The sequence below is a fragment of the Archocentrus centrarchus genome, unplaced genomic scaffold, assembly GCF_007364275.1.
Source record: "Archocentrus centrarchus isolate MPI-CPG fArcCen1 unplaced genomic scaffold, fArcCen1 scaffold_106_ctg1, whole genome shotgun sequence".
In the NCBI taxonomy this organism is placed as follows: Eukaryota; Metazoa; Chordata; class Actinopteri; order Cichliformes; family Cichlidae; genus Archocentrus; species Archocentrus centrarchus.
Window position 1 is genome coordinate 86990 of NW_022060151.1, and position 24940 is coordinate 111929.

A 24940-nucleotide genomic window follows, 5' to 3' on the forward strand; every position below is an offset into this window, starting at 1 on the left:
CAGTACTTTATACATCTCTGCCTGTCTGTGAGGTTTTACCTTCAGTCTACAGAGCTGACAGGCCAACTCATTTGGGAAAAGCCCACTCAACGGCCAGGCACAATTCAATATAAGCCTTCAGCAATACAAGACATTACAAGCTCATAGTCTAACATCATATTAACAAAACAATATAGACAGAAACAACATTCTTACCTTGCCTAGTGCTAAGCCTACTGCACTGACAGACAGAGGAAGTAAGCGACTGACTGACAAAGTGACAGGAGCAAAGAGTGACAGGAACAAGAGCAGTGATAGCAACGCCTCACAAAAGCTATTAGTGAATCCTTTCAAAGGATTATTGATTTTCAAAACTTGCCTCTTTGGAATCTTCATATAGCACGTTGAGCATTATTCTTTCGGCAGTAGCTGCGTAGCTTAGTGGTGTGGGCCCTGGTCCTCCAACTGGAACGCCCGGGTTCGAGTCCACATTCCGGCACCGCTGACTGACTGACCAGAGGGGAGAAACCAGGAAGAGCCTGACTGACAGACAAAGGGTGCCAGTTCCCACACCGCTATCTACAAAGCTGCTGCCACTTTTTTTTTTTTTTTTCTTTTTCTTTTCTTCCTCCGTAGGTTGTGAGGTATGTGTGTGTGGAAGTAGTCCGCACAGCGGGTACCTGTTTTTTTTTTTTTGTTTATTGTTGTTTTAGTTTTTTTTTTTTTTTTTGGGGGGGGGGGGGGGGGGGGGGGCTTGCTTGCTTGCTTTTTGAACTTTTTCACTTTTTCTTTCCTGTCACTTTGTTTTCCCATGTTTAGCTAAGGTAGCGTCCGAGCGCATTTCAAGGGAGCACTCACAGTCAGTGGCTTACTCGCTCTTGTCCGTCTTTACGTGACGTGACTGTGGTTGATTGACGGCTGAAGGGACTGTTGTCGAAAGGTAATATGGATCAAGGTAAAAGAGCAAAGAAGCCATCAGGTGCACAGTTTAGAAAAAGAAGAAGAGGAGAAACGGCCAAAGGATAAAGGTATGCACATTTCTGTGAGTGACGTGATTGACATTAGGCGATAGGCTAATATATTCGCCTCTTGCTAATATGTTGCTAATTAGTGACAGAGGGCGAGTGGATTTGGTTTTTAGTTTTGCTGAATTAGAATTAGAATTGAGGCATCATGTCATGCAACTAATTTCACCCAGACAACTTAGTCTGGTTTGTGTTTGCAACACAACAGCTTTTTGATAGCATTTTGTAAGCTACATGTCATATATGTTTTAAAATAAATTGCTGTGTGTTGTGTTTAGTTAATAGGATGTTAAGAAATGTTAATAAAGTGCAGTGGCGCAAAAAGGGGGTATGCACTATATGCAATGCATAGGGGCACCGCACAAGAGGGGGGTGCCAAAACGATGTGGGAAAATATTTCTGTAGTTGCATTTTCTGTATTTAACAGCTGTGCATATGACATGATCAATAACAGAGGCGCGGCGCTGATTAGGCGCCCCTGCGCTCCTTCACCTCCCCTCCTCCTGTCCCCAAGACAGTCATAATTTATGTCATAGAAGTCTTGTATTTTATAAGTCCATGAATACGTGATCTGCACACATGAACACAGTAAATGTTGAGAGGATGCGGCTGGTGTGTGTGTGTGTGTGTGTGTGTGCGCGCGCGCACGGGCAGTGTTCAGCTAGCGCTGGTCTGAGACGCCCTTTAGTCGGGCTGAGGATTTCACCGCTTCACTTTCGGAGCTCTGCTGTCACTGCATTTAGCAAACAGGAGCCCGCCCCGCGGACTCCGCACCGGCTAGATCGCTGCTTTTATCGCTGCTTGCTCCTTTATTATTTCACTGCAATTTACAATCTACCACAGCAGGGAAAGTTCACAATGTGCACGTTTGATGTCCCTAAGGTCATGCGCGCACTTGGTTTCGCGGCTACAAAAAATGGAAATGACAACCAGCATGAATGAGGAGAAGTAAGAAGAAAAACGAAGATCAAATGAAAATTTCAGGCATGATTTAACAGGAGTGGATCATGGCTGACAAGTTTTTCCACGCCTCCATTGTCTGTGTGGTTTTACTCACTGTGCAGAGAATGGCAGCTGTTATTTTTTTCCTTACATCAGCTGTAGCCACCAGAACGATCACTATAAGCACAAACTGGTGGTAATCACACTATTGTGGTTTGGTTTGGTTTGTGCGATTGTTTGGTGCCGTTTCCTTCACTTTCTATGAAGTGACAGATTTCCTGAGGCAGCTCATGGCACCTGTGTCACTGTAAAAAGTGCTGACTGATGTTTTATCCGCTGATCAATACGCAAAAGTGGTGCACAGTTCTTGGCCTCCCGGCAGCTGTTGCAATGAGTGTGATTTGTAGTATAAGTGGTGGGAGCACATTTACCCACTGGCTATTAATAATAGCTATATGAAATCATCTTGCTGGCCTATAAAATTAGATCGTGGGCCGGAAGTAGTCCGCAGGCCTTGAGTCTGACACATGTGACATAGAGAAAAACTGCAGTACGGAAGTTAAAATGTGCAGATGAAATTTCTGGCTAGGGTTGGGGGGGGCGCCTAAAAATGTGTCCGCATACACCTCAGAAATTATATAGCTGCACCCCTGTCTGCCATCTTCCTTCTGTGTTGCTCCTGGGCCCATAACCTGTTGGGTTTGCTGTCGCTTCTTCCATGTCGTAAATGATCACACACTTTTTAGTCTCTTGACTCCTTTATTCTTAACTTCATCACAGCTCTGGAAATGTGCGCAGTAGCCATGGTTGTAAACGTTCACTCTGCGTACACTTTTCACACTGCCGTAAAAAATGAATGATCACAACAAGGTCGTAAAAACAAAGTAAATGAAAAACACAATAGTTTCTGCAGGAAGTTCTATTCGCCACACAGGATATATCAAAATAAAAGTGCTCACCAAAATAAAACATTAGTGTCTAACAGAAGAATTTGAGAACAGAACTTAACACCTGTGGCTGCCATTTTGTTGTGTCTATATGTTTGCCCTCATTGCGGGTGGTGGGCACTTGAGTAGATGCTACCTCATGGTCTTGGGGTGTGGGGGCCTGGGTGCTTGAGACAATGGATGCTGGCCCTGGGCTAGTTGGCTGGCCTCCCCTGCGGGGATCTGGGTGTGGAGTCTGGGGCCCTGGTGCCTGGGATTGTCCTACTCCGTGCTGGGTCCCTCCCTACACTGGGGGTGCCCAGTTATGCCTGGGCATGCTGATGTTACTGGGATGTGTGGCCTTGGTTGTTCAGCGTACAGCCCGGGTCTTCTGGGTTAGGGTTAGGTTAGTGTTGTTGCAGCTTCTCACCCTCATTCATGACAAACACAGTATCACAGACACAAGATTGTGTGCTTGTTTCTGTGTTGGTTTTTATCTTCCAGGTGCTGTTTGTTCTCCTGTTTTTGTGCTTTATTTCTTCAATTTTAACTGTAACATGATATTCATTTTCAAAATGTTCTGGATTACCTTAAAACAATGACAACTACTACTGTAGCTGGTAATTACTATTTTACACATCACTGCAGTTTTCTGCAAGACCCAAACAACTTTCTAATGTTTGAGTTTTGAATGTGTCTAATTATCCATTCATTCATAATAGTTTGACTTAATTTCCCTGTAGGACTCCTTCTCACTGCTATAGGCAGGCCGCCAAGCTGGTAGTAGAGGAAAGACTTCCAGGAGAATGTGGAAGGCCGAGGAAAGCTTTACAAGAACTTACAAAAGGAGCCAACGACAGCCTGAGCTGCCCTCTGGGGGACCATATCAATAAGCTGAGAAGCTACAACATCACTTCCTCCATCAAGTGGTACAGAGTGAGTTGTTGGGAATTCTTGGCATGAAACCTAATGGGTTTAATGGAGAGGCTGCAAAGTAGCAGCAACCTCAACTATTTACTGCCTCTATTTCAACTTGTATCAGTACAAGGAGTGCACTGAAACTCTGGGCTGATACCAGTGTTTACAAATTACAGTTTGGCTGATAGCAGATGCCAGCATCCATGAGGTTTTTGTTTGTTTTGTTTCACTTTGTGACAGGGAAACAAATGAATACTATTTCAAAAAATGATGGGAACTGTTATAAAGTTCCATGTTTTAAAATAATCACATCATCCCACCATCAGTAAATGGAAACGTTTATGCCAGCAGTCAAATGGGATCCCACGGCAAATTCACCAACTGCACTGTTTATTATAATGAATAGAGACCATAGAGACATTTTCTTCTTGTTTTGTGATTATGAAACAAACTGTTCAGCATACATCTTCTGATGCTCATCGGGTGTCTCGGGTTTTACAACAGATACCCGATGAAGCCAGGTGACCCGACTGGTGTTGATCAAGATCCAGCCTGTGTCCAAGTGTTTAACTACGCCACCCATTTCTCCCCCTCTTTAGCTACTTTGATGTTATTCCCTCTAGGACTGTGAGCCCATAGAGGATGGGACAAACATCTACGAGTATTGGGACACCAAACTGAAAATGAATCATGTGGAACTTCAACATAAAGGCACCTACACCTGTACTCTAACATTCACCCTCGATGGCATCAAAGGATCTGTGTCAGAGACCATTGATGCAACGGTCACAGGTGAGATTGCAGACAAAGAAAAAGACTACAAACAATTTGTCTACAGCACAACAGAAAGTGTAAAGATGTTTTATCGAATAACAGCAATCATACAATAAACAGTGTTTACATTCTTACCATTGTTACTGCTGCCATAACTATCATGAGACACTGTGTGGCAGGCAGGATCGGACCCCAGTGCAGGACTCAGGAGACAGGATGTGGAACTTTATTTGCTGAATCTCACTGATGAGAATGAAGAACATAAACTGGCTGGCAGCGAGCCAAACCTACATACACAAGGACTTAGGGATAAAACTTGACAGAAACATATGTACACACACACACACAGAACTAATGACCAGGACACGATAAAGAGTAAAATTGCTAAAAAAATAATAAAATGTACTAATGTTTTATTCAAAGCATAAACGCATCTTTCCTGAGGTTAGTGCTGAGTGCTAGGACTCAGTCTTTTTGCAAACACATGCATCGCCGCCCCAGAGACAATCAAAAATAATGCAGGCTGAAGGGACACTTTAGACTGAGAAGCTATGTCCAGCTTTTATACTGTGTATAGTGTGTACATAAACAGAAAATAGTAGTAAAGGAAGGTACCAGGAAAAGGACTGGCACAATATTTGACTGTTATCACTTTTACCTGCTGTTCCATTTATTTAGACCAATATAAGCAGTTTTAAACCACTTTAGCCTCTATAGCAGGGCACATGACCATCTCTGAAAAAATCCCACCATCTAGACAGCTAATGTAGGAGGGCGTCTGTTTATAGGGGTCAGTGGTCTTGTGACTTCAATAATAAGTCACATTGGAAGAAAAGAAACCCTGACCTGGCTAACTTCCACCACACTGCCCACCCTTCAGGGTCCCTATACTGACCAATATACACAGTACTGACCAATATCAAGACACCACAAAACATGTTAACAATGTTTTACTTTTGTATATTGATTCACTGTTCCATAAAAGCCTATCAGGGGAACAATACGAAGAAAAAATGAAAGAAAAAAAGCAAAACAGAGCAGCAGTAATAAAGGTAACGATAGTGTTAGGAAAAGTGGCAGCTTAAGTTTACTTACTGTAAACTGCAGAATGGGAAATATGGCTCCATTTCCAGCATATCTTTGTGATTTTCTGACCTCTGCTGCATACAATACAGTGTTTGATGTTCTCTGTTTCAGAGGAGTACTCTTTGATTCCACACGTGCATGAACCCACCAATGAAGTAGTCAAAGCACAGAGGGGTACGTCCTTGTCTGCTAGATATTCTGAGAAATGTGTTCTGCTGATTTCACACAGACATCTGCTTTAATTTTAATACATACAGCAGGGAGAGTAAATGCAAAGCTTTAAATAAATAGAGTTTCATTACATACTGAGTTACTGTTTGTGCGTGTGTTTAGGGTTCAACTTCAGTAAAAGGTGTCTGGTGTTTGTGCCGGGTGACGGGAAGCCTTCTGTTGATATCTTGTGGTTGGCCAGAGAGGATTTCATTGAGACTAACACCTCTCACCGCGTCCACATGTTAGATCAACGGTCAGTAGCTTCAACTCTCCATCCGTTTGTTTCATCTGCTTTAACAGTTAAGTTTATGTCTGAGACTCGTGCTCTAACAGACACAGAGCACCACATTTTATCACATTATTTTAGACTCATCTGATTATTCTCACCAGTATGCTGCCCAATGATGGTCCTATCAATATATTTATATAAGGAAAAATCCAAACATTTACAGTAAATTATGTTAATTATATTTAATATGTTACCATGTTTATGGTCATACTGTTGTTCAGAGTGTATGAGAAATGCTAGTTTATGATGTATTGGAGGAACAGGGACTAATTAAGCAATCTTCCAACTGGTAGATGACCTGCTCTATCACCTGAGTCACAGTGTACCCTTAAATCTGCAATCAGGCTAAGCAGTCACATGAAGGTGGTTATCAACTGGATAAGACAACCCAGTGTTTCCCAGTCTAGCTACAAGTGTGTTCACTGTATAGCACCACATGACCAGTTTAAACACAGACGTGTCTACTGGGCGCAAAGTCTCATCTTTTATGAAGACCATCAAGCTGTAATGCTAGAAAGGAGTGGTGATGTTATTTTCCAGTGAACTGATTGGTCAGTAGGCAGTGATTTCTCTTACAATTTGCTTCAGAGCAGGTTAGATCTCCCCCAGTAATGTATCCCTGTAAGAAGTGAACCACCTTGGTAACAGTAAAAACTCAGGGTTAAGCCTGAGGTTGCCACGCTAAACTCAAATCCTGCTTTGGGTAACACAGGCCTCAGAGTGTGAATGAGCACCATGAAAGAAACAGTTATTAAAAACTCTTTTAAAAATGTCCAGTCAGTGAAAAAAAAATCTATAAGCATTATTTGTAGAAGATATTTATGAATTGTTGCAAAAATGCATGAATCACAGCTCCTGTAGGCAGTTTATTCACAGTCAGTTGTGGGAAAGTAAATGGACAAGCTCTTATATAGCGCTTTTCTACTCAGTATGAGCACTCAAAGCGCTATTACAACATGTTTACATTCACCCATGCACTCCCATTCATACAAGCACTTCCATGTTTGCTAAGCTAAGTGCTTTTTAAATTAACTATCATTCACACACATTCATACTCCGACGGGACGGTCGGAGAGCAACTTGGGGTTAAGTATCTTGCCCAAGGATACATTGGCATGTAGCCTGGAGTAGCCAAAGTGACAGAAATATGACTGTAAAAGAGTTATGATCATTATTTAGGCTGTTTGTTTATTTGACTTATTTTATCAATGCAAGTCTTCATTTAAAGTGACAGTAAGACAAGTGTTGCCATCATTTAGGCACCGTTGGCTGCTAAAGAATGAGCTCACTTGCATCATTTTACACTTGCACAAGTAGGACAAAGAAAGCAGGAAATACCTTCTACGCTGCCATTTCTCATTTTAATTTGTCACTGAAGCGAAGCAGAAAGATGACCAGCAGAGGGAGCTGTTCAGCCTACTCAAGCTGCTCAAAATCAACTGAACACAAAAAGTAAAGGACATGCGTGTTTGATCGATTACTGCTTTGTTGTAACAATGTTTATTGGCAATAAATCTTAAACAGTTGGAAAGCCTGTTTGTTTCCCCTTAAATGGTGCCACATTTGTAAGGAAAATGCATGTGTGGGTTGCGCCCATGAAAAACTTGTCAACTCTTTTCTGCTGATGCCAAACAGCTAATTCTGCTATTGACTCCTGTTTGGTGTGGTTTATTGAACTGGATGACGATCATCGCCACTTGCGGCTTTAATTCAATCTAAAACCCAATGTGCTGTTTTGTTCTTTTCCCCTCTCTTTCTCTCACGCACCAAAGGAGACCTTCGCTAAATCAGTCCTGGCTGAGCTGCCTCAACAGGTCACCCAGTACTTTAAACAGCGAAATGTACCGCCCATTAAGCCGTCACCAGAGCGAGATGCCCTGAAGACGAGCGCCCACGTGCTATACAAGAGCTCGACAAAAACCCATCTTTTTGTTAATGGTTAATAAAACTGTATATGTCAACAGTAAACAAAACTTGTGATTGATATCATGTGATACATACAATGTCCTTTGTGTGAAGTCCTCTTTAAGCTGAACTGTATCAGTGGTTGATTCCTCTTTAGTTCTTGTACTTTATGAGGTAGCATATCAGATGAAGGCTGTTTGCTTTTGTGCTCACGTGGTGGACTCATAATGCAGAGTTTCGACAGAGCACCATTTATTTAACCCCTGGTCCCTGATCACCAGGGGAAAGTTTCTGTTTCAAACGTTTTGATCAGCAGTCGTCTGGGAGGCAGGTTTAATGCTCCACTATGCTTAGTCAAATAAAGAGGACATAATTAGAGGAGTATGAGGCCACACTGGCAGCTGTAGCACTACCACAGGACAGTTGTGGGATACTGTGTGTACTCAGTAGGCCATTTTGCTACCTTTTGCAAAATCCTTGTATTAATTATGACTTAAATTCATCCTGCATGTTGCCAGTATCTACACACTGTTTACAAACTAATGATCACAAATGCATGTTTTTTTTTTCTCAAATGATGTATTTATCAGATTTTGTAAATATTTTATGAGCTTCTGCTGTAAGCAAAGGAAGTATTACACGACAAAGACAGATGGTTCAACAGAGGCTGCACCTGTCAGTCTTAATGAGCGCAAAGCTTTGACTCAAAGCAGCAAACACTGGTACAAAAATGTAAATTGTTAAAGAGAATTAAAAACTCTGGAACGTCTGGGTCATTAACACACAGTGAGAACTGAAATGTTCACACCTTGACTGTCCCCCTGTTTTTCAATCTCAAGTCAGCTCACTGAGCTCCGCTCCAGATGCACAGTTCTCCTGCCAAGGTCTTAATGACGACTGAATACACATCCCAGAATCCAATTAACCAAATTCATTTTGATCTGGTCCAATTTTGTGCATTAATTTCAAGGTCAGTGTGACTCTGAGCTGCAGTACTGTGCAGCACAACAACAGACCCTTTAACATACGGTCACAAAGAACCACTCGCAGGGACAAGAAGAACAAGAAATCCGACAACAGATGGCACGGTTCCCCACAGAGCGCTGATGTCAACATCATGATGTCAGTCTGGGATTTCAAGGAAGAGATGGGACATAATGAACCTGCTTGAATCTGCAGAGGAACTGTGCAACAAGATGCTTGCAAGAAGCAACCTGCTAAGAATATTTTTTAAATTGTACTCATCTATGAAGAACAACTGGGTTTGCTTCTTTTGGGGTTTTAAGTGGTCATAAAAACAGCTCAAAGCTGTCTGGATGCTCGTCAAATTGCATTGGTGGAAATATAACTGAATGTATCGATTGAAGGTTGTTTCTAGATCTTCATTTTGTTTCCTAACCACTGTTAAATTGCAGTACCCCTAAATAAAGTGGGCACTTGACAAAAAGGTCTGTATTATTGCACTATATCTTCCTCATTCCTTCTGTGAGAGTTAGCAGTATGCTACATGTCCCTTCATATTTTACGGTCACTGGTAGGCAGATTTTTGTCACCTGGACAGAAGCAGGCTAGTTGTTTCCAGTTTCCAACCTTGTGCCAACCTTAAAATCTCTTTAGACAAAAAACAAATGCATTCATATGCCTGCTTTTTACCCTGGAATGAGCTCCACATTTTGAAGCCTTCACTTCAACTGTATAACAGTGACCATCTTGGTTTTCTATAACCAGAAGTTACCATGTTTGGATAAAAGGGTGGTGTTCTAGTAACCTTTGGTAAGTAGTTACAAAAACTCTATAAATGACACACACACACACAGAGGCTACAGCAACCATGCCACAAAACTTTAATTTGGTCCAAATCAATATGAGTATAAAATTCACTCCAATTGTTATGAAGGGAATAATACAGTTCATACAGTTGTTATGAAGGGGGCCCAAACCCTTTCTTTGTACCAGGATCTAAACATGTTAGTTTTAATCACTAAAATTCAATATTTTAACATGATGATTGACCTGTTTTTGAAGCATGCTTCAAGTGGCCATTAGAACTGTAGTTTTAGGCGCTTCCTCATTACCTTAATTTTCAGCCTTGGAGGTAGAGAAAACTACACTGCCCCCTAGTAGGTTACAGGTTTTCTTTTTCTTAGCAGCTCCAGCTCTCAGTGACACTTTCTGCAGATGCTGTCTGCAAGTCCACATTTAAGGTGAATAATCCATAATGGAGCCCTGGAGAGGGAGCAAAGAGCAGAGCTCAGGTGCTGGCAGAAAGGGAGAATATTCAACAATAATGATCAATTCATCTTTAAAGAAATGCAAAGTAATGCCACTCATTTACTCCTCTGAGCTCACATTCTGTGTCAAACACCTCCCACAGCCACCTAGCTGCACATCCACTCGCCACCTCCAGCGGACACTTCCCATCTACTGTCCCCGTCCTCTGCAACGCTTTTTAACACCTCTTTAGCCAACAAAATCATATGCTCACAACATGAAGCTGCTACCTCCACTGCCACAGGCCTCCACCTAAATCATTTCACACTCAACTGCAGCCGCACCATGCACCTCACTTCAACAAATAATACAAGTCCAACACAAACCAACAATCTCATGCAATCATCAACTCAACAAAACCACCTCACACTCCCAAACTCAACAAGCCCACCACCATAACACACTCATACCAAACAAATAACAAAAAAAACTTGGCTCTCTCTTGCTTGCGTGCCACCTCATCCATGGGGCCCCACACTTCTTTAACACCAACTACATCAGCACCTCTGCTGGCTATGTGTGCCATCATGGCACAAGCTCAATGCAGCCAGCCTTAAGACAACAACAAAAAAGAAAAAAAAAGAAAATCAACTGTGGCATAACAACAACGCTTTGAACATCCAAATCCATCCAATCATTACCAGCTTCTTACAAAACTCCCACAATTTACTCATTTCAAAACAAACAAACAAACCTCTCAATCTTGACAGTCACTTCAATCGTGCTCACACATCATCTCATTTGATAAAGCTACAAACAACTTAGAAGCTCACAGCTACAGAGCACCTCATGGACTTTGGCCGTGCAGTAGCTCAATACACAGCATCAAAGTGCATCAACGCTACCACACTCACAGTGTCTTGGATGAGTTCACAGGCGTTTCTGGCTAGATTTACGCCCTGGGCGAACCACCCCTTGAACACCCCCCCCCGCCGCCGCCACCACTAACACAACAATACGTTACATATTTGTATTATTTTATTATATATAATCTTAAATACAAAAAGGAAACAAGAACAGAGAAAAAAACACAATAAAGAAATACATGAAATACAGTATAGAAATACCAATATAAATTGCACAAATCCTTCAGGTACTAATAACCATGCATGTGAAGTGCAATCTAAAACTTGACTTTTCCAGCCTTCTTTGTTGCAAAATCACATCATCATATCAAATCTGTTGTGCAACTCTATGATTGATGCTGATGACGGCAAGTCCAGAGAGATGCTCCTGTCACACAGTGGACCTCAAGCATGCTTTAATAAGCTTCAGCTTGGAAAAACTCCTCTCTGCTTCAGCTACTGTCACTGGAAGGGTCAAACCAATCCTGACTGCCACTTCTTTCCATATTTTCATGGACTTCAGCTGTTCTGGACTCTTGTCGTGAGAGCTGAGCAAAGAACTTGCGTCTTTCCAATCTGTCAGGCCTGAGCTTGTTAACTTAATTGTCCTCGTAGAAAAGACTTTGCAGCAGAAGCACAAAAGGCTGTTGCTTTTCTCTGAATAGACTAAGCAGCTTCTGGGAATCTTTTCACCATTAACCAATGTCTTCTTCAAATACTGCTGATGGCAACTTCTTCCATTCAACTCATTCCTGGGGAAAACAAAGTCAGCAGGTACCTCACTTGGTCCTCTGCAAACCAGCTGTGTCCCAATTCTGGCAGTCACAACTCAAGGACAATTAGCAGGGTCAGTAGACAGAAGCTCATCCTCAGGGACACCATTTGGTCGTGGGATTTCAGGTTGAGGCATTTCTAATAAAGACAAAATGCTATTGTCATTAGTACATCTTATTTACAGCATTTAATTAGTGTTTACAAAAGTAAAAATTTATGCAAAAACACACACACACACACACACACACACACACACACACCAGCCGCATCCTCTCAACATTTACTGTGTTCATGTGTGCAGATCACTTATTCATGGACTTATAAAATACAAGACTTCTATGACATAAATTACGACTGTCTTGGGGACAGGAGGAGGGGAGGTGAAGGAGCGCAGGGGCGCCTAATCAGCGCCGCGCCTCTGTTATTGATCATGTCATATGCACAGCTGTTAAATACAGAAAATGCAACTACAGAAATATTTTCCCACATCGTTTTGGCACCCCCCTCTTGTGCGGTGCCCCTATGCATTGCATATAGTGCATACCCCCTTTTTGCGCCACTGCACTTTATTAACATTTCTTAACATCCTATTAACTAAACACAACACACAACAATTTATTTTAAAAGATATATGATATATGACATGTAGCACATACCTCACAACCTACGGAGGAAGAAAAGAAAAAAAAAAAAAAAAAAAATAGTGGCAGCAGCTACGCAGGTGGTGTGTGGCTTAGTCTGTCAGTCTCTATATTATTAATATCGTTTTTTTTTTTAACCTTACGTCAGTCAGTCAGTGGTGCCAGAGGGGGGAGTCGATCCTAGGGTTACAAACTGGGGGGCCAGCGCGCACACCACTAAGCTACGCAGGTACTGCCGAAAGAATAATGCTCAACGTGCTATATGAAGATTCCAAAGAGGCAAGTTTTGAAAATCAATAATTCTTTGAAAGGATTCACTAATAGCTTTTGTGAGGCGTTGCTATCACTGCTCTTGTTCCTGTCACTCTTTGCTCCTGTCACTTTGTCAGTCAGTCGCTTACTTCCTCTGTCTGTCAGTGCAGTAGGCTTAGCACTAGGCTACCCAGCCTAGTGCTAGCGTGGCTTACCACCAGGCTGTATAGCCTAGCGGTTAGCGCGCCGGACTCCGACGCAGAAGGCGAGAGTTCGACTCCACCTTGTGGACTGCAAACCTAAACGCATACTTATGTGTCTGCTTTGTAATGCCCGCGGGGGCCCCGCTTCCCATTCATTCTCTATGGTAGTGCTAAACCACTACGGATGAAATATATTTTTGGCCACTATGACCCTTGTGGCGCTGTTGTGGATGCGGTACTTCTAAAAATTTCCGCTTTGAAACTTTTGCCGAGACAGGACAGTTAACCCACTGCTCGCTACAGCAATCAGTGCCCCGTATTCATTTATTAAAGGTAAGAAAGGATGTTCGAAATAAGAGTAAATCTACACAATGAATATGCAGGTCCAGGATCACATGTGTTCGTTGTGAATTCGTTTACTGGTGCTGTCACGTAAACTAGCGTCCTTCCGTCGCTTGGCTACCATGATCAGAGTTCATTAGCTGTGGTGAAATGACGTGCTAAATATGAATGAACATGATGTTTTATTTTTTCGTGTGTGTTATTAACAGATTGTACTGTTAAAAAAGCTCGGTGGGTTTCTGACAAATTTATGTACATATTTTGCCAACACTAAGAGGCCGCTGTGACACAAAGGTTACTAGTGTAGTGTAATTAAACAGCGTATTAATGGCTCGTAGTGAGATGACACGCTAAATTATGAATGAACCTGCTGCTATTTTTCATTCATGTGTACAGTGATTGTGTTGTAATGGCAAGGAATCAGTGGGTGATATCTGACTAAGGTGAGCGATGCTCGCTAATGAATAAACATGATAGGCATATGCTGAAAATCTGCCAGCAATACTTAGGTGCTATGACACTATAGCTACCAGTTTTAGGTTAAGCTTGACTACTGCAACTGACATAAATAATTGTGAATAAACAAATAATCACTCAACCACGAATGATTTTTATTTACAGACAGAATAGTTTGCAATGCCTGGATAAAATACATTTTTATCACAACTATTGTAAGCTAGAGTAAGCTTTGACTAAGTCAGCTGAACCCTGGCCACAGTTTAATAAATGTATTCTCCTGTCAGTGCTCTTTAAAACACTTGTTCTGTCTCCTCACCTTTCTCCTGGAGCTTGCTGTCTAAACCCTACCACAATGTGCAGCATTATTTTTAATATATTTCTTTTGATAAATTTGTCCTTTTTTTGTGGGGTCAAAGGTCATGTAATTATGACCTGAAATCTCTGTATTTGTTTCAAAATATTTTTAAAATCAAATTATGCTTATTTCTTACTTTTTTTTCTATGTCAAGATGCACAAGAAAGTTGTATTGTACCCAGGTAAAACCTGTGTGGTGTTCCGCAAGGGGCCACTCGGATACCTCCTCCAAGACCCGTCAGATGAAGCTCGGCGGATAAAAGACAACACCAAACTTCAGAACAAGTCTGTAGCAATGAGGGAGGACCTGGTACATCAGAATGCTCTGACTGTGGTCCGTCACAGAGGAGGGGATGCCTCCGACAGGCGCGAGGTGTAAGGAGAGTACATCCTGCAGTTTGGAAAATATAAAGGAAAATCTTTCCGGTGGCTTCTGGAAAATGATGTTGGGTACACCATGTATCTGATCAAAAGTCTCCAGAAGGAAGAGGCTGCAGGGATCGCCATGGCTGAAAGGCATAGTAAGGATAGCCTGCAGTCATTCGTACAGTATGCCCTCGGTTTTCCGGAGATAAAGTCTCTTCAGGATTATGAGGCCAGCAGAGTGAGTGCTGCAGCAGAAGTCTCCTCTGAAGATGATCAGCTTGTTGGCTTTGGCTTACCATCTAAGAGCACACGGAAGGAGATTTGGGATGGCAGAGGTGATGGCTACGCGGCCTTTATCATGGAAAAGAGCTGCATTCAAGGAACACGGATGTATAAGCTGCAGCAGTACTTGCGCAAGAAGCATCAGTCTGCCTCAGCTACCACAAGGACCTCCACCAAACCCATTGGTAGATAATTTTACTAATATTTTAATAACATTTTGATGTGAAACTAAGTTAATTATTGATTTAATTCTTGCCTGAATCACAGGAATGGATGATGACAAAGAGTTGGAGGAGGCAATGCTGAGTGTCTCACCTGAAAAACTTGAAGCCGACAGCTGTAAGTAAACCATCATGACCTTGACTAAAGGTCAGAAGTGACCGTGCCTATTTTCTGTCTGATATCTCCCCTCTCCTCTGTCTCTGCATAAGTAGTTACTGTGCCAACAGCAGCAGCAGCAGCAGAAGTACCCACACCCAGAGTGCCTTCAGGAGCAAAGACAGGTTTTTAATGAAAGGTTTCAGAACTGGAGTACAATTCTTTTACACGACGAATTGCCCTCCAAAACTGAACCTTAACTTAAACTGTTATATCATGTTGTTCTTGTGTTTGTGTTCTGGCCGTGTTCCGGCCACATTCCTCCGATAGTTCAGTTGTGTGCTGGCATGATATTAACTGCTGTAAGGACTATGAATTGATACCTGCCTTCATGAATTGATACCAACCACAAGGGGTGAGTATGCACTTTTGTCCTTTATGGGTGTTGTATTAAAAGCGATCAAGTAGCACTAGGCACTAACACCTGAATGAATGATTGTTCATTGACTCATATTGCTCCTCCTGCTTCAACAAGTAGAGGTTAGAAGAATAAATTTGTTTAGTTTCTGTTGCAATTAGATATTTTACATTTGTTTAACAATGAGAAACAGGAGAAGTAAGAGTATGGATGTTTGAGTTCCTACTAACACCAACACTCACATACATTGTAAATTATGAAGTGACTAACACGTTTTTCCGTTGTAGCTCCCTCTGCGGCACTGTCCATACCCCCTTCCGACACAACTACTGAACTTCAAGCATCATCAGCTGATGGTAACAAACAACTATAATGTTTTTCATCTGATTAAAGGTTTTGTTTATTGTGTCTAGATAAAAAAGGTTGTTTTTTTTTTCCTGTACCTTGTAGGTGCAGCCTTAAAAGATGAGAAGAGCAAGGTTCCTGTGCCTGTACCAAAGGAGCTGTCGTTTCTACTGAAGGAGACCACAGATCAAACACAAGGGCCTGAGTCAAATCCAGGTACGTCTCCATTTTAATCTAGGATTGGTTTTCAATTAAACTTCTGCTTAATGCATAGATCACTGATGCCAGTATAATATTCACAACCACTTTACACTTTGTCATAATGTCATCTTGTGCAAAACATGCACAACTGAATGACAGAAAGCCTACTTTCCTTTTCAGGGCCCAGCACAAGTGTTGCTTGCACATCTGTGCGCAAAGCTCTCACTTTTGAAGACAGCAATGAAGATGGTGAGAGTGTACAGCATGTGGAAAATCCCTAGATTTTAAAAACTCTTGACATTAATAATGCTGTCTTAACTCTGCTTTTTCATTTTATTTATTCAGTGTATTCAAACAGTAACAATGGAATTTATAATACTTATCAGGGAAGTAACTATTTTGTAAAATCCATCTTTATTTTTAAAGCTCCTTCAGCTCAGCCAGCCATTCCTGTTCCAGTGGCTGGTTATGAGCATGAGCTGAGTACCTGGAACTGCTCACAACACCAGAAGCTGTGGATGAAGACCGAGCTGCAAGATCTGGGGCTGTGGCCTGGGTCTCGACCAGTGCGTAACCCAGGAAACACAATTTCACTCTGGCGTCTCCCTCCACAACCTGAGCTCATAGATACTGTAGGCTGAGCTCCCGTCACCAAATTTTTTCCAGCTCCACCCCTTCTTCCTATGGAAACCTGAGAGCAGCATCATGGCCAGGTTGAGGAACAATTATACCTTGCCATGTTTGCATGCTTGTGCTCTTCCACGTGTGGTCTCTGCTGGTGTGGGCAGGCCTCGAGTGATTGTTGGCACCAGTGGTCAGTATTACATCCTGTCCTCACGACTCTGCTGCAGGGCTTGTCGCAGGAACTGGTTTGCTGACAATCCACGATGGCTGGAGAAACTGCCAAATAGGTTTACCAACCTTCTCCCAGCCTTTCTAACTTACAAAAAGGCCATCTGCAAGTCTGTAATGGATGAGCTGAGGCGCACTGGCAAATCTCCAGCAGACATGGCAAACCAGGTGAACGAACTCATGCATCTTAAGTTTAGACGAGCTCACCTGGCATACCTGCATGCCATAGAATCTGTCTGGGATTCTGTAAATAAGTTATTTTTTACAAGAACATCAACACAGTGTTCACTTTGAGCTCAGCTGTATCTTTATTTGTGTATGCTTACCATAAGCTGCTGGCCTTGAATCTTGTTATTCCTAAAAGACTTCACATAATGAATACAGTCCATGTTTTTTGTATAGGAGTTACAGCTTTTATCTTTTTAACCTTTCTGTTCTATTTATGTTATAATAAATATGACTGCTTGGGAGATAATCCAAGTCTGATGTGTTCTATCTTTGGTTTGGTTATTGCTTTCTGGCTCTATCTACAAAAACAGTTCAATAAGGGGAGATCACATGGAAAGTTTTGATGATTTATTGAAATCAGAAGTTACAGAAATAACTTAAGTGATTCTGCAATTAGACTCCAATAATCCATCATAGCAAAAAGAATCCCAGAGGTGACAGGAGTTAGGACAGGACCCCTCCAGAGTTTAGAAGCTGATAGTGGTGAAGCTGAAGATGGAAGCTTGGATGGGGCCCTGAGTGATCACAATAAGGAGGAGATGGGTTGTAAAAATGAGTCTGAAAGACAGAATGGAAGAAAAGCAATGAGATTTAAAGCATTCAGAATGAGGTTAATTGGTTTAGAGAAGGCAGACAAGAAAGTGATTGGACAACAGTAATGATGTCAGTATTGAGTTTAACAGCACTGGAAAATGCAGGTGATATAAAGAATAGATAAGCAGGCAGATTAGTGATTACAGAACTTCCTCATGGAACTAACAAATATGCTTAATTTTCATCACAATAAATCTGTTACAGCTTCAGTCTTTGTATTTAAACTGGGTTATCTAGATGACAAAAATAAACTGATGGGAAAAAAGAGGACTTTAATATCTCTGGTATGTATTTCTCAAAAATGTTATGATACCTTTTATTCTTCATTATGTACTTAGTGAAACTATAGGTACACACTGCAGAAAAATAGCTCTCGGTCTGTAACAGTGTATAAGAAGAAAAAAAGCAATGTTCAAAATGAACATTATCCACATTTCCTATAGAAAAACTGGTGTTTATTCTTTGATAATGTAACACAAGCTTTGTCCACAGCAGGACTCGAACCTACGCTCAGACAATAACGTAAATAATCAAGCGATTTTTTCATTGGACAAAAAAGCTGCGATTTGATTGGCTGTTACTGCGTTACACCTATACGCGATGGGCCCCCCCGCGTGAGGACTGGGGCTTCTTAGCATCAATACCAAATATGTAAATGTGGCCTGCATAATCAGGGTGTTAAGTCACTTAATGTATGAAGTGCCCCAATAGAAAAGTATTGATAAAATTGAGTCTCCAGTCGCTGCATGCATTGTCAAATAACACAGTAGGCTTGTTGAATTAATGTGCTTGTTTTCTAAATCCAGCAATACCAAATATGTAAATATACCAGGCATAGTCATTTAAAAATGTGTGATCTGTGCCAAATGAACAAATATACTGCATTTCATTGCAATATACTAGAGTATACTGGTAAAATCACCAGAGATGAGTGAGCAGGACAGGAAAGCACAAGATAGGATAACAGCTTGGCCTTGATGGTTTGAGGCCTTCAGGGGCAGCCATCACATCTGTGCATTAGTGTGCTGGAGAAACTGACACGATTCTGACGGGCTAAGAAAAGCACTCAGGCAGAGTGAGGGAGAGAGGGTGTCGTAGATAAAGAGCCTAAAACAAGAACAGGAGATCGACAGAGCTCAGGAGACATGAAATAGGGTCGCGATGCAGAGACAGAGGAGCATGGACACAGAGGTGCACAAACGGGGGCACAAAGGTTTTGACCAGTGCACACAGCTGGCCATTACGTATATATGAAATATAGATTATTCCTGAGTTTCCGCAGCATTAACTAAGGTCTGCACCTGTGTTATTGTGCACACTTTGTGTTCACAGCAGCAAAAGACTGTACGCCGCTGTCACCGTAGCCAGGGGCGCAGCTATGTACTTTCTGAGGTGTATGCGGACACATTTTTAGGCACCGAACCCTCCCCCCCTAATAACAGTCTTGGTGAACCTGTAGTTACATTTCTCCAGGTGCATGTCATTTTTCTTGAAGGCCTTTCACAGCTTCACTGGTGCCGAAAACTAATGCTCGACTATGGCTTTCTGAATACAAGTGGGGCTGCCAGTCATTAGGCAGGATGTGACACAGAGCAGAGGGCAACCAGACAAAAACATCTGCCAGGAACTGGCTTTCATGGGCAATCTATGGAGGTTTGTTCCCCCACTAAAAAATAAGTCAAAATTTCAGGTCCTTAGCTCAAAATCTGAAGTGAGGTATCTCCAAATTTCTGCGTACTCAGAAGTTTTTGTTCATAAGTTGAAATATGGACTTAGCTCTGCCTGGAGAAAAATGTTTTGGTTTTATTTAGTGGCAGAAACAAGCTTCCAGAGAGACCCCCAGTGCACAGTATGTCTCTGCATTACCTGATGCAAATATAACTGTGTGAACATCTTCTTTCCAGATACATAAAATCTTTCATACTGTCGGTGTAACAGAGGTAGCAGAGCACACCAACAGGGCGAGATGGGAGTGTCCCTATGTGACAAATGTCAGAGTGGTTTATTTTCTACAGTGTGAATTTCCAGAGAATAAACATGATCCATCTATGGGGAACAAGAAGACTATAAAAACTCATTTCTGAGCACCTCAGAGACCCATCAAAACACAGCCATGCAAACAATCACCCGCTTTTTAAACCACATCCTTACTCGGGGTCGTGCGGCTGCTCTGTTTCCCTCACATTCAGCAAAGAGCAGATACAGACAGTCAAACACCGTCTCACCAACATGTAACAGCCTCACTGTAACGGGGAGAAGCCCACAGACACAGTGAACACGCAAACTCCACACAGAAGGTTCTCTGTTCATCGTCTCCCCGGAAAACAGGCAGTGCTGATGAAGTGCAGTAAGATGATTAAAAGTCAAAATGAAACATTTAAACACAGTTCATGGCTAAAGCTCCACTTTCTATATTCATATGTTAGAAGGTGTTCTCATCTCAGGTTGATTCCCTGTGCAGCCACCAGAGGGCTCAGCATGACTGTGATAAAACACATGAATGTGGGAGCCAGACACGCTCAGCCTGCTGGAGCCGATTAACAGACTAACAATTGTATATGACTCATAACTGAATGAATGGGGAAACCCAGGTGTCACCTCTGTATTTAGATGAGTTTTGGGAAGAACTGCTCTTGAGTCTTTAGCCTAATTAACATTTAAAGTTAATGATGGAAACTCTCTTGCAGATGTTGTGATTTAACAACCACTGTGATGGTGTCCAGAAGCAAAATTACAAAAGAAACTGTGACCTATGGATCTAACTGTATATACTGTATATACTACATATGATGACTCACATTCAAAAGTCTGTGAATCTTTAACCTTCAGTTGGTTAAAAATGCAGACAGACAATCTCATTAATTAAGTCAAAAACACCCTAAACATGTTCATCACGTGTCAAACATCTCCATGTTGGTCTCATCTGTCCAGAGGACATCGTTCCAGAACTCTTCTGGTTTGTTCAGCTGCAACTTTTCAAACCTAAGCCATGCTGCCATGTTCTTTTTAGAGAGAAGAGGCTTTCTCCTGGCAACCCTCCAAACAGCCACATTGTACTTGTTCAGTCTGTTTCTAATTGTACTCTCATTAACTTTCACATCTAACATGCTAACTGAGGCCTGTAGAGTCTGAGATGCAGCTCTTGGGTTTTTAAAGTTTCTGAGAGTTGCACAGTCTGACTCTGGGGTGAATTTGCTGGAACGTCCACTCCTGGGAAGACTGTCAGCTGTCTTGGGTGTTTTCCACTTGTAAATTAACCTTCTAATAATTGCTTGGAAATGACCTTATAACCTTTCCCAGATTGATGATCAGCAAGAGTTGCTTGTCTAAGATCACTGCTGATGTCTTTCTTCCTTGACATTTGCTCACACTTGTTGATGATCAGTTAATCGATTGCCTTTGATTAGCAGCACCTGGATGCTACTTTGCCTCTTGATTCCTATGGAAGCATTAAGGGTGTACGAAATATTTCACACACTGCTTCCGTATTTTGGCTTAATTTTTATTAAATAAATGACCTGGTGTAATATGTCATATGATGCTGTTCATCTGAGGCTGTATTTAAATTACCTGCTAAGGACCAGATGAGTTTTTTTTAAATGTCCTGATACATAAAACCTCAGAATTTAAACACAGTATACTTTCTGTTTCATGACTGTACAATAGAGTATTTTAAACACTCTTCCTCTTGTCTGTGTTTCGTTTTCAGCTGAGCTTCACGTCTGAGATTCCACTCTGCAGGCAAGGGTGAGATTTTCTCTGTTAGTTCTGCCGTGTTGAGTAAACTCTCTCATCCTTCCTTCGTCTGTGTGGTGCTCAGTGTCTCTTAAGTGAGTCAATATTTGCTGCTTACTTGGGTTTAAGCTGTTTTCGCCACTGAATGCAGCCAAAGTGCTTAAATTCTTAGAAATGTGAGATTCAGAAACGCATGTGCACTCATTTACCATAACAGAGTGTTCTGCCCTGTAATCTGTTGAATGTTAATTTAATCTCAGTCTATCAAGTCTTTTATTTTGAAGGTCAGTTTGGGCATGACCTTCAAAAAGAGAAAAAATGTCAACAGAAATGACAGCTTATTTATTTTATTATTTTTTTGTCAATATCGCACACCCCTAGTTGGTTCACATGACTTTGTAACCTCATGTTGTATTTTAGGAAGTTTTATGACAGGCGGCTCCAAAAGTGGAGCTCTGCAGACCCACCTGTGTTTTCGTAACATAGATAAGCAGCTTCAGACCTGCCAGCATTTCACAGTGGACGGTTCTTTTACTGCTGAAGCACAATGAATGTAGGTAAGGAAACCAACAGGAGAGAGAGAATGAACCCACAGTGAAACATGGCTGTGGGAATATTTAAAAGTCTGAGGATGTTTTGGTACTCTGAAGTTCCATCCTGAAGAAGCAGAAGCAACAGCGCTCCATGCTCCATCCTCCTCTTTCTGGTTACCATGGCAAAACTATTTAGTGGGTTTTTTCCCCCTTCCTCTTTTTGCCTTCAAAAACATGTTCCCTGTGCACTTTCATTTGTTCTGCTGCACCATAAATATGTACATATAAAGAAACTTCACATTTTCTTAGAGTGGCCAAATTGTTTTAGTTGATTTATGTAACTTCAGTTTAAAACAGCAGTTTCCCCAAGCCTCTATAATACTGCAGTCCCAGCAGTATTACAGAGGAGCCCAACAATCCAAGGATCCCCTATGAGCGAGCACTCGGCCACAGTGGGAAGGAAAAACTCCCTTTTGAAAGGAAGAAACCTTCGACAGAAGCAGGCTCAGGGATGGGGCAGCCATCTGTCGCGACTGGTTGGCTTAATATACTTGGGGCAATTGCTGTTCTATAAAAAGTACATCTTAAAATTTAGAATACCACTTGAAATAGATTTTATAACACCAATTATATAAATACAAATTTTAGCAGCTTTTCTGAGGTCTTCTGGAGCCAGCACTCTCTGGATGAGAGCTGCCCTTCTTTGGCAGACCATGGAAGAAGGTTGTGGAACTGCAGTCCAGCAGTTGATCCTCGGCCAACAGACAGGACAAGAGCTCTGGCTCCAGAATAAACATTTTAAGGAGCATCTTCCTCAGCTAGATAACTGAAGACTGAAATATCTCCTCCAAAACTTCTGGCAACAAGCATGTGCTCGGTATTTTCTCGTTCTCTTCTTCTTTGCTGCTTTTTTCTTTTTCCTCCTTTCTTCTTCTGACTTCCATCTGTCAGAGAGGCCAGGTTTGGTGTGGTGACCTCGCAGTCAGTATTTCCTTGCTCTCCGCTTTCCATCTTCTTTCTCTTTTTTAACACCAACTACATCAGCACCTCTGCTGGCTATGTGTGCCATCATGGCACAAGCTCAATGCAGCCAGCCTTAAGACAACAACAAAAAAGAAAAAAAAAGAAAATCAACTGTGGCATAACAACAACGCTTTGAACATCCAAATCCATCCAATCATTACCAGCTTCTTACAAAACTCCCACAATTTACTCATTTCAAAACAAACAAACAAACCTCTCAATCTTGACAGTCACTTCAATCGTGCTCACACATCATCTCATTTGATAAAGCTACAAACAACTTAGAAGCTCACAGCTACAGAGCACCTCATGGACTTTGGCCGTGCAGTAGCTCAATACACAGCATCAAAGTGCATCAACGCTACCACACTCACAGTGTCTTGGATGAGTTCACAGGCGGTTCTGGCTAGATTTACGCCCTGGGCGAACCACCCCTTGAACCCCCCCCGCCGCCGCCACTAACACAACAATACGTTACATATTTGTATTATTTTATTATATATAATCTTAAATACAAAAAGGAAACAAGAACAGAGAAAAAAACACAATAAAGAAATACATGAAATACAGTATAGAAATACCAATATAAATTGCACAAATCCTTCAGGTACTAATAACCATGCATGTGAAGTGCAATCTAAAACTTGACTTTTCCAGCCTTCTTTGTTGCAAAATCACATCATCATATCAAATCTGTTGTGCAACTCTATGATTGATGCTGATGACGGCAAGTCCAGAGAGATGCTCCTGTCACACAGTGGACCTCAAGCATGCTTTAATAAGCTTCAGCTTGGAAAAACTCCTCTCTGCTTCAGCTACTGTCACTGGAAGGGTCAAACCAATCCTGACTGCCACTTCTTTCCATATTTTCATGGACTTCAGCTGTTCTGGACTCTTGTCGTGAGAGCTGAGCAAAGAACTTGCGTCTTTCCAATCTGTCAGGCCTGAGCTTGTTAACTTAATTGTCCTCGTAGAAAAGACTTTGCAGCAGAAGCACAAAAGGCTGTTGCTTTTCTCTGAATAGACTAAGCAGCTTCTGGGAATCTTTTCACCATTAACCAATGTCTTCTTCAAATACTGCTGATGGCAACTTCTTCCATTCAACTCATTCCTGGGGAAAACAAAGTCAGCAGGTACCTCACTTGGTCCTCTGCAAACCAGCTGTGTCCCAATTCTGGCAGTCACAACTCAAGGACAATTAGCAGGGTCAGTAGACAGAAGCTCATCCTCAGGGACACCATTTGGTCGTGGGATTTCAGGTTGAGGCATTTCTAATAAAGACAAAATGCTATTGTCATTAGTACATCTTATTTACAGCATTTAATTAGTGTTTACAAAAGTAAAAATTTATGCAAAAACACACACACACACACACACACACACACACACCAGCCGCATCCTCTCAACATTTACTGTGTTCATGTGTGCAGATCACTTATTCATGGACTTATAAAATACAAGACTTCTATGACATAAATTACGACTGTCTTGGGGACAGGAGGAGGGGAGGTGAAGGAGCGCAGGGGCGCCTAATCAGCGCCGCGCCTCTGTTATTGATCATGTCATATGCACAGCTGTTAAATACAGAAAATGCAACTACAGAAATATTTTCCCACATCGTTTTGGCACCCCCCCTCTTGTGCGGCACCCCTATGCATTGCATATAGTGCATACCCCCTTTTTGCGCCACTGCACTTTATTAACATTTCTTAACATCCTATTAACTAAACACAACACACAACAATTTATTTTAAAAGATATATGATATATGACATGTAGCACATACCTCACAACCTACGGAGGAAGAAAAGAAAAGAAAAAAAAAAAAAATAGTGGCAGCAGCTAC

General features: G+C 41.7%; 2 protein-coding genes across 2 annotated transcripts; both read left to right on the forward strand.

Annotated features, from left to right (window-relative positions):
* Window positions 1–3069: 3069 nt before the first annotated feature.
* On the forward strand, window positions 3070–6293 carry LOC115775331 (interleukin-1 receptor type 1-like). The gene is made up of 7 exons (XM_030722865.1): window positions 3070–3267; window positions 3324–3376; window positions 3616–3808; window positions 4414–4582; window positions 5762–5824; window positions 5984–6116; window positions 6254–6293. The coding sequence occupies exons 1-7, from the start codon at window positions 3070–3072 to the stop codon at window positions 6291–6293; spliced, it is 849 nt and encodes a 282-aa protein (XP_030578725.1).
* Window positions 6294–12882: 6589 nt separating this feature from the next.
* Window positions 12883–16770, forward strand: LOC115775332 (uncharacterized). Its single transcript, XM_030722866.1, has 8 exons — window positions 12883–13376; window positions 14354–15032; window positions 15115–15186; window positions 15282–15350; window positions 15871–15939; window positions 16034–16144; window positions 16310–16378; window positions 16556–16770. The coding sequence occupies exons 2-8, from the start codon at window positions 14657–14659 to the stop codon at window positions 16768–16770; spliced, it is 981 nt and encodes a 326-aa protein (XP_030578726.1). The 5' UTR covers window positions 12883–13376; window positions 14354–14656.
* Window positions 16771–24940: the final 8170 nt, after the last annotated feature.

Coding starts and splice junctions, on each gene's coding strand:
- LOC115775332 (XM_030722866.1), top strand. CDS start 14,657: ATGTATCTGATCAAAAGTCTCCAGAAGGAAGAGGCTGCAGGGATCGCC. Junction 15,033..15,114: donor GACCTCCACCAAACCCATTG/GTAGATAATTTT, acceptor CCTGAATCACAG/GAATGGATGATGACAAAGAG. Junction 15,351..15,870: donor GCCTTCAGGAGCAAAGACAG/GTTTTTAATGAA, acceptor TTTCCGTTGTAG/CTCCCTCTGCGGCACTGTCC.
- LOC115775331 (XM_030722865.1), top strand. CDS start 3,070: ATGGATGCTGGCCCTGGGCTAGTTGGCTGGCCTCCCCTGCGGGGATCT. Junction 3,268..3,323: donor GTACAGCCCGGGTCTTCTGG/GTTAGGGTTAGG, acceptor TGACAAACACAG/TATCACAGACACAAGATTGT. Junction 3,377..3,615: donor TGTTGGTTTTTATCTTCCAG/GTGCTGTTTGTT, acceptor ATTTCCCTGTAG/GACTCCTTCTCACTGCTATA.